Source organism: Coffea arabica, chromosome 6e, assembly GCF_036785885.1.
Source record: "Coffea arabica cultivar ET-39 chromosome 6e, Coffea Arabica ET-39 HiFi, whole genome shotgun sequence".
Classification (NCBI taxonomy): domain Eukaryota; kingdom Viridiplantae; phylum Streptophyta; class Magnoliopsida; order Gentianales; family Rubiaceae; genus Coffea; species Coffea arabica.
Window position 1 is genome coordinate 5,294,232 of NC_092321.1, and position 9,086 is coordinate 5,303,317.

General features: G+C 37.6%; 1 protein-coding gene across 6 annotated transcripts; it reads right to left on the reverse strand.

Moving 5' to 3' along the window:
• Positions 1 to 398: 398 nt before the first annotated feature.
• Positions 399 to 8,547, reverse strand: LOC140009377 (DExH-box ATP-dependent RNA helicase DExH1-like). 6 transcript variants are annotated; one of them, XM_072054669.1, is made up of 16 exons: positions 8,088 to 8,547; positions 7,025 to 7,170; positions 6,482 to 6,581; positions 6,191 to 6,406; positions 5,988 to 6,083; positions 5,526 to 5,801; positions 4,995 to 5,198; positions 4,734 to 4,892; positions 4,013 to 4,105; positions 3,310 to 3,524; positions 2,571 to 2,730; positions 2,147 to 2,420; positions 1,885 to 2,077; positions 1,592 to 1,778; positions 886 to 1,254; positions 399 to 740 (listed from the first exon to the last, which is right to left on the reverse strand). In XM_072054669.1, exons 1-16 carry the CDS (start codon positions 8,367 to 8,369, stop codon positions 609 to 611), a joined length of 3,102 nt encoding a protein of 1,033 aa, XP_071910770.1. In that variant the 5' UTR covers positions 8,370 to 8,547; the 3' UTR covers positions 399 to 608. The 6 variants fall into 6 exon arrangements, with proteins under 6 accessions (XP_071910770.1, XP_071910771.1, XP_071910773.1 ...); XM_072054670.1 differs by lacking the exon at positions 8,088 to 8,547 and adding an exon at positions 6,864 to 6,946 and having other exon boundaries at positions 7,025 to 7,164; XM_072054672.1 differs by lacking the exon at positions 8,088 to 8,547 and adding an exon at positions 6,864 to 6,946 and having other exon boundaries at positions 6,482 to 6,585; positions 7,025 to 7,164.
• Between the last annotated feature and the right edge of the window lie 539 nt (positions 8,548 to 9,086).

A 9,086-nucleotide genomic window follows, 5' to 3' on the forward strand; every position in this document is an offset into this window, starting at 1 on the left:
CATTTAATTGTTTCTTTAAAGTTATTGTTGATTGAGCATCTCTTTGTTGAGTTTCATGTCTACAATCTATTAGTTGTTTCTTTAAAAACTTGGGTGAGATCAACCCGAGTTTTGATGCACATTTCTCGATCGTCAAACCTGCCAATCGACCTCTACAGTTGCACTGCCAAAAAGCACCCTGGGTGGCTCATCCAATGGAAAGCTCCTTAAGACGTGACTTCCCCAATATGTCCATCTTAAGTATTTTGGTAAACACCATTTTCTATACCAACTAGATTTCCATCTCTAGGGTGCCAATTCGAATAAGGTACGAAACAACCCCTTGAGATATCCATGTTTGACAACAAAACGCACGATGAAGAACTTAAAGTTGCCCTGTAAAGCCTGTAAAAAAGATGTGGACTAACGATTATTTGATGCTTCTATTGACCAACCTCACATCATCCAATTACAGTAGGTCATTTTGTTATTGTGCCATCCCCAAAGGTCGTAAATCTTCTCCTAAAGCCTTACAAGTAAAAGATACAACAGGTTTTCATTTATCCTACGTGTATCTGCACATAGAATTATATCCATCAAGCATCCGTCGCATTGAAGAACATGAAAAACTAGTATCGGACATTTTGATTATGTAGCAACTCCACAACGGCGGCAACTACTCCCTGTCCTTCGGAGGATATGTCTAGCCCAGGCTCCTCAATCTTCCTGTTCAGAAGCTTGTCAAGTTCCCCACGTAATTTCTGCAAAATCGTGCCAGATAATCAATCTTCATCAGCGTCAAGTTGAATAATAAGTAACCGTATTAAACACTTAAAAATGAAGGAGACCAATCAGGCAATTAATAAATAAACTGCAAAGAAGACAGGTTATTAAAGTCGGCAATACCCTTATCAAGTCTAATATGCTCTCTGATGCAGAAAAGTGAAGATATCCCCCAAGCATTTCAATTCCATTTCCACTTTTGCTTGGAATGAGGCTGCCACCAAACATTAGTAGAGCATAATCTGATATGTTTGTTGAGTCTCTCATGTAAATGCTGGTGGTTTTGACCTTTTCACTGTAAACCATGTAAGGAAGAGGAAAAAGATGAACACCAGCATTTACAGATGCAGGGTGAATATCAACTTTTCCAACTTCTTTAGTGTAAAGAGCTGTCCTCTTCCCTCTTCGTTTGCATTGCACCACATTTGGATAGAGCCCAGCACAGAGGATTGCACATACCATTTCCAAATCATCACTGTATTTATTATAAGCCTGCAAAAATGGAAGTGCCAAATAAGTATCAAAATGGACTCGTCTCAATAGTTCATTGCTTCTGTGGTCAAATAAGAGTTGCTACCATATACATTACCCCTCACCTTAAAACAAACAAGAAGGCAGCAAATGATAGAGCAAAAAAGGAATGTGAAGTAAAGGAGACACTTCCACTATTCAAGAACTTCTAATCTCACTCCACTTGAGGTATGTTGTTCTCACATCATCTCAAGACAATTCCAATCATGAGATTTACATGCATGCATATTGAGATGGACAAACAAGCACCTATCTTGAGAGGGAGAAGATATGGAAAATCACAAAATCATCCACTTACATTGGCGCCATGTGATTTATCAACAAAACCGATGTCTGATAGAAGATCTAGAAACTGTTTCCTCATATCATCCATCATTTGTAGGGTCACCATTGACAAGAAATTCTCCCAGCAGAAAGCCCTTTCAGCCCCATTGCGTTTAGCAGCCTTCCATCCTTCAAATGCTTTGAGAAGTGCAATGTGGTCGCTTCACCAATTGAAAAGAAATTCTCACATGATTTTTAATATTTATATATGTTGACTACATGAGTAGGCTAAATAGATAAAGCATAAATACTCTTTCAAAACCTGACCTGCAGGAATCACCAGCAAAAGATCTTTTCGCTGCATCAGCTTCCTCTTTCCTATTAATTGGAAGGACAAATGGGTCACGATATGCAAGAGCAGCAGCAATTGTTAATGCTGGATTAAGGCACTGGAATATGGAACCCATGAGAAGCATCTTTCCGATATTTGGGTCCAAGGGCAGCGTGCAGAGATGACGTCCTAAAGATAATAATTACGTTAAGTCTCAAAAATTGAGAAACAGTAGGAGATTAAATTCCAAAAAGATACCAAGTGGAGTAAGCTCTTCAAAGTCATCCAAAGCTCCAATTGTCTTCAGAAGTTCAATGGCATTCTGAACAGCAAGGGAATCTGGAGGCTGAAGTGCCTTGGCCAAAAATGAACTAATATCTCCTTGGCCCAAGCTCTTGATATGAAGACATAGCTCTTGCAAAGGTGTTCGAAGTATTTCAGGAAGTTGATACTGAGGCATAGCATCAAAAATTAATTTCGGATATAATCTGTAACAGAGTCCAGGTTGAACACGTCCGGCACGCCCACGTCTCTGTAATGGCCACAATAATGACATATAGGGAAAATATCAAATAACTTGAAAAGGGTTCAAGCGCCCCCAAATCCATAAAGAAACTTGAATATATAGTTATTGACCTTAGAAAGAACAAGATGTATAAATTTACAGCATAAGAATGTACACCTGATGCGCTGAAGCTTTTGAAATCCAGGAAGGGAGGAGACAAGCCAATTTGTTAAGAGCATCATAACTGGTCTCCTTTGCCTTTCCACAGTCTATAACATATATGACATCATCTATAGTGATACTACTCTCAGCTATGTTAGTTGCCAGCACAATTTTCCTGCAAAAATTAACAGAAGCGACTTGCATTTAAAACAGATATTACACCCTGTACAGTTAAACTTGTTCAATCCCTGGAGCTAGAAATTTGTATTCTAAGAACTTTGAGGGCACAAAAATGTGCTAGAATATCATAGTAGTGCTAGGCAAATGTAAATACTTACAAGAAGTCACCAAACTAGGACAACAATAGCAATTGTAGAAGAGGAAATACTCAACGTATGGCTATGTTACATTGATTATTAGTTCTTGAGAGGAAAGATAGACCAATGTGGAGTGACTCAATCAAACCAACTCTTGTAAAAACCCACAAAGTAATGAAAAAGGAATGAACTTGAGGTCCCAGCTCAAAGAAGTAAACTCACAACAAAAGACATTAAATCCACTCATCAATGTCATTCCATAAAGTGTGCATTGGGGAAAAACAAATAACCCAAAGGAGGGTGGGCATGCAAAAACATATCTTGTCAAACAGCCAAAACTTATTCAGCATAAAACATCTCACCCATGCCCTGATTTAACTGAGAGAAAAAGGGGTCGAGAAGAATTAACAAGGAAAAGTAGATGGATTAGATGCTACCTCATACTAGGAGGTGGACGATCAAAAATTTCACGTTGATTGATAGTAGGCATTGAACCATGAACAGGAAGGACTAAAAACTTGCGAGAATCCCCAAGAAAGTTGTTTGCTTTCACTTTATCAAGCAGCTTAGAAATATCATCCCAACCAGTGAGGAACACAAGAATTGCACCATCACCTTCATGGCGACAAATATATTCTATAGTAGCTTCTACCTTCAAAAAAGTAAAGCACATGTTGGATTTATTAAATTAAAGAATTCTCAGTTCAGAGTTGTGAAGAAGAGTAAAAGACAGCAACTAAAACGCAACCAAAAGATGACAGCAAATACTGCTAGCATATTTGACAGAAATTACTTCACACATTCATTCATATCATCACAATACTTGGAAAAAAATTTAATCTGGAATCCCTTTGTTCATGTTTTCATTATTCATTTGGAGCCATAGTGTTGACTATTCACTTTGCCACGGTTCTGACAAAATATTCATGGTTATGGCCACAACATGGAATCATGTAAATTCTGAGGAAAACATGTAGAGAAACATGCCAATTGTAACAAAACGACCCGATAAATATGAAGAAAAAAAATTCCAAATTCCCATCATAACTTGTAAGCAAATTGTATTATAATTAAAAAAAAATCCCGTGGCGCTGGAAGAAGGTGCACAAGATATTTCAGAGAATGATCAATGTTACGTACAAGACCTAGATCAAGCTTTGCCCCAGACCAAGCTTCAAGAGATTGTCTTGTTCCAGCACTGTAGCTTTTGTACTGAGTATTAATATCTGCATCCTACACAAAACAGCATTCACAGGTGAATGCCCATACACAAGAAGTTTTCAAAACATGTAGTGGAAATAAAACCAACAGAAACCATAGCATAAATATCCTGTAATCCACATTGTTTTTTGTCCCTTTTGTGGTTTGTTGTGCCAGTTGATGTTCTGACACAACAACTGACACAACAAACGAGCTCAGATATTCTTTTACATAATCAAAACATTTACCGATTCTACTGCATGAGTTTCAGCATCTAATGTAGCAGAACTTTGCTTCTCAGGCATGCATTTTTTGTCTCAGAATGAAGTATAACTACAAAGCAGTATAAGTGGAGAGCTAAATAACTGCTGAATATCCAATAGACAAGCATATCAATGTATTATTTCACAACTGCTCTAAAATCCTGGACGGTACTTAAGGAGTTAACTATATAAAGGCAACAACAGACTCCTATATTATATGGCATGCTATGTGATGCTCCTGTTTCATATGAAAGACTTTGAAGAAGTGAAAGCTCTGCTTATGACCTAAAACCTTTAGAACCAGCACAAAATTCATATTATGTTACATCATGAAGATAGACAATCATTTTCATCATCAGAAAGAGCAAAAAGTAAATAATCTGGATGAACAGCCATGCCTCAAATAATTCTGTTAAAGGATCTCTCTTAAATTCTTGTTGTTGCCGCCGCCTTCCCCTGGGATTTCCAGGAATGTTGTCAGATTCTGACTTAATACAGTAGCAAGTTCTCTCTAATACGTCTTCCAAAAATAGTTCTGCCACAGGAAACACCAATCCCTGACAAATGAATATGAAAAAGGAATTCAAGAAAAAGTGGATTTTCCCGGGGGGGGGGGGAATATATATATATATATAGAGAGAGAGTGCAAATAACATTACTGGGATATGAATTGTTGGTGCATTTCCAAAATATCTAGAAAATAGATCAGCATTAATTGTAGCACTCATTAAAATAAGCCGTAGATCAGGCCGACGAGGAAGTAGGTCCCTTAATATTATTAGAAGAAAATCTTCATTCATGCCTCTTTCATGGATCTCATCTACCAGTAAATGGCTAACTCCTTTAAGATAAGGGTCCTGAACCTGCAAATCAACAGATAACGAATTATGGTTGCAGTTTTGAGGTTTCTGTGGGCTGAGATCTTCTAATAGCATACTAAAGTATGCAGAATCATGATAAGTTAGGAGGATATCAATTACAATTTTCTTATCGTATTTTATAAGGTTGGATTCCATCACACACCAGAGTTCAGAAAATCTAACAGTTAAAGGAAGCAGATATGCAGGTAGTATGGAAATCAAGCACCGTGATAGAGAAACCCCCCCCCCCCTTTTGTTGGTACAGAATAGCAGACCAAATGAAGACCATGAACAAAATCATCAGCATTTAAAAGAATAAAACTGTATTACCAATTGCCTAAGTAGTACTCCTGTGGTGCAAAATAACAATCTTGTCTGAGCAGAACGATTTGCCTCCAGTCGGATCTGGTAGCCTACAGTTTCACCAAGGTTATCCCCCCTTTCAGAGGATATTCGAGCAGCAACTGATATTGCAGAAATGCGACGGGGTTGCGTGCACATTATGTTGCAATTTGCACCACGTTGAGATGAAACCTCTTCCTCCAAAATAAACTGAGGAAGCTGGGTTGTCTTGCCACAACCTGTTTCCCCAGAGACAACCAATACCTATTATCCAAAAATACAAACACTAGTATCAAATAGATGAAAAAGAGCAGTGTTTGAGTCTAGCATGAAGGTTTCAACTTGAGCAATATAACAAAATAGGGTGTACAAGCATGCCGATGAATTTTAAGACACTAATATCTCATAATTCCACAAAAACAAGAAAAATATACTCAGAAAGGAACACACCTGATTTAATGCAATGGCCTTCAAGAACTCATGTTTTACTTTAAATGCAGGAAGCTTCTCCCTGAATGAGAGCATTGCCTTCACACTCTCACTCTCCTACAAAATCAAATAGTCAATACACACACACACATATATAAACAGTTAACAATATTCAAAATATTCCTACAAGCTAAATGATCCAGCTCTCAGCAAGAAAATAATACCCTTAGCTCTTCTTGCCTCCGTTTAAGTTCAAGACTAAGTTTCTCGTTGGAAGCATCAGTCTCAGACATATGTGGAGGCTTTGCCAACTCTAAAACATTAGATGATCCTTTTGGCGTATGAGAGGATGTAGAAGAGGACTTATCAACAGGTATTCCAACTTGTGAATAATTCAATAATTGTCCAACTTTTGTCTCAATCTCGCTAGACATCCGTATCTGCAATTGCGTATAATATGTAATTACCAAAAGAAACATGATTAAAGTCTGCAAAACACATATATGATGTTTTACCTCCTGCTTCGTTGATCCGTGATGCTCATCTAAATCAGCCCTGTAGTTTGGCAATGGAACTTTGCTGACAACAAGTGCTCTTCCCTTATTATAAGCATGGCTTTCTTTCCAAAAGTACGAAGCATAAAACAGAAGTGTAAGAAATGCATGAATATAATCTTCAGGTAGATGTACACTGATACCAACAATAAAAATAACCATATGTAAACAAGCTTTTACCAAAATAACCAATACTAAAGCACAGCTTATCAGCAAATTTAGCATTTATATGAAATTTCTTATCAGCCAGCTCATGAACAAGCAAAGCAACCATAAGAAACTATTATTAACACCATATCTGGTTGGGCACTTTTCATTTGGACTGACTTGTATGTCTACTCACTTTTTTCTGTCCTTTCCATTGTTCCACCAACTCCTGTTCCTCATTTAATCCCAAACCCCCGCTTGAAGGTTATGCATATGTGTCTGTGAACATTTACTAACCAAGATTACTTTGGCCAATAATCCTGAACTCAACAGAGCATACTTCTAAAAAGAACTTACAAGTAGAGCCCCAACTGATAGGCCATATCAGCCATTATTTCTTGGTCCTCTCTTCTAAATTTACGCTTTATAACCATCTCCTGTTCTCCTCCTCTCTTCATTTGCTCCATCTTTCCCCACCACTCATTCTCGTCCATCACCTCCATCTGCAGACAATCATGACAAAAGAAACGTCACCTAACTTCCAGAAACGGCAATTATACATATCTCCCCAATCTGTCTGGGTGTGTACAATGGTAAATATTAATAAGTATATACACGCTAATACTGTACATTGGGTAATGTCACAATAGGACCAACAGCTCAATGTCAAATATAGTTTTGGCAAAAACATTATTGAGAATCATCCTCTGTAAAAATTGCTATCAGTTAAAAACGACTTATGAAGACCATAAGAGGTTCAAGCTTTAATTAGTAAAAATAGATTAATTTTGCTTAGCTATTGGCATAAGGATTGAAATAAGTACCACTGTTTCTAAACTGTGACAAGATAAGAAAAAGAACACAAGGAAAGATTCACAAGGCATAGACATTAGAAGCTGACTCATCACATGAACCTAAATTGAGCTAAATGGAGAAAATTGATTCAATTATTTTACCTTCCCTGTCAGGCTGAGTTGAACATTTATGTCTATTGGTCCAAAACAGAAGGATAACATTATCAATCAGTTCAATTTAAAAGAGTCTCAGATAATGCACACAAAATATTCATAAGGAAAAACCCAAAATTGAAATTCAAGCACCAAAATATAACAATTTGACACACACTGACAGAATCAGGCAAAACATATCATTTGAGTGATAATTCTCTAGTCCAGATGAGTACATAGTTGAGCCTGGGAACGTCTTTTGCAAGAATAAATGAATCATACCACTTTAGTTATAAGGATGCAGATTCCAACTAGCTTGGATCACAATTATATACGTGCAACTAGCAAAAATAACAAGTTTTCTACAGATTTAAATCACCAAGCAAAGTAAAGAATCGAGTCCACTTCGATATACTAAGCTTATGCCATGATAGTAGGATTGAAGCCCATGCGGAGATATTCTCTATTACTACCTCAGCCGCTTGTTGTCGGAGTCGTTCGGCTCTCCAAACGGGGTCCCACCAGCGCTGTTCACCACCACGTCCGCCTCGACCACCGCCACCTCTCCCTCGTCCACCACCACGCTGCCCTCCGCCGCCACGACGACCTCCTTGGTGATTCGGGCGATATGACATGGCGAGGGATGAGATTCGAGCGGTACTGAATGCTAACGTCGCAGTAGGCGGTGCGATGGATGAGGGGAACTTGCGAAAGAGGAGTCCGAGAAAAGAACGGTTGCGGAAACCCACTGACATAAATAAGTGCAGCTAGGCTGGGTTGCACTATTCTTTTTTTACTACAACTAGCGGCATTTGGGTTTTGGGGGATTGGGAGTTTGGGACCGGTTCTTCGAGGCGAAGCGTGAAATGTTGGTCGCGAATTAAGCCGTTCACGTTTCCGCTTCGCTTCAGGAGTCCATCCATAGTTGTATCGCTCCTAACTCTATTTATTTATTTGTTTGTTTTGATAAACTGCGCTTCTTTTTTTTTTTTTGTGGGATTACTGAAAATATTTATGATTGATACACGTGTCTGCTCTTTTCATATTTTCAAAAAGTAAATAAATAAAATAAGTTTTTTACACCCTGTTTAACAGCCTTTTAAATCACCCCTAAATTCTTTTTGGGAGAGTGCGTATGCTTTTAAAACTATTCGAAAAATTAAAATCGAAACATATATTACTCTATATGTACTCAACATCAATCACAAAATTATGGCTGGTTTGGAGTGAAAAACAAAAAAGGCTTATGCATCATCACAGGTTGGTATAATTAGTAATTAGTTAATATTCAATTTTAAGTTTTTCTAAATTCTATGATGTAACTTCACTAATCAAATGAACCAACTAAACATTCTTTAATTTTTAAATTCATCTTATAAGTTTTGTCTGACAAGTGCAATCAACGAACCCATCAGATATTTGTCTATTATTTATTTTCAGTCAACGCGAATTATATTAAAAAGTTGTGGATT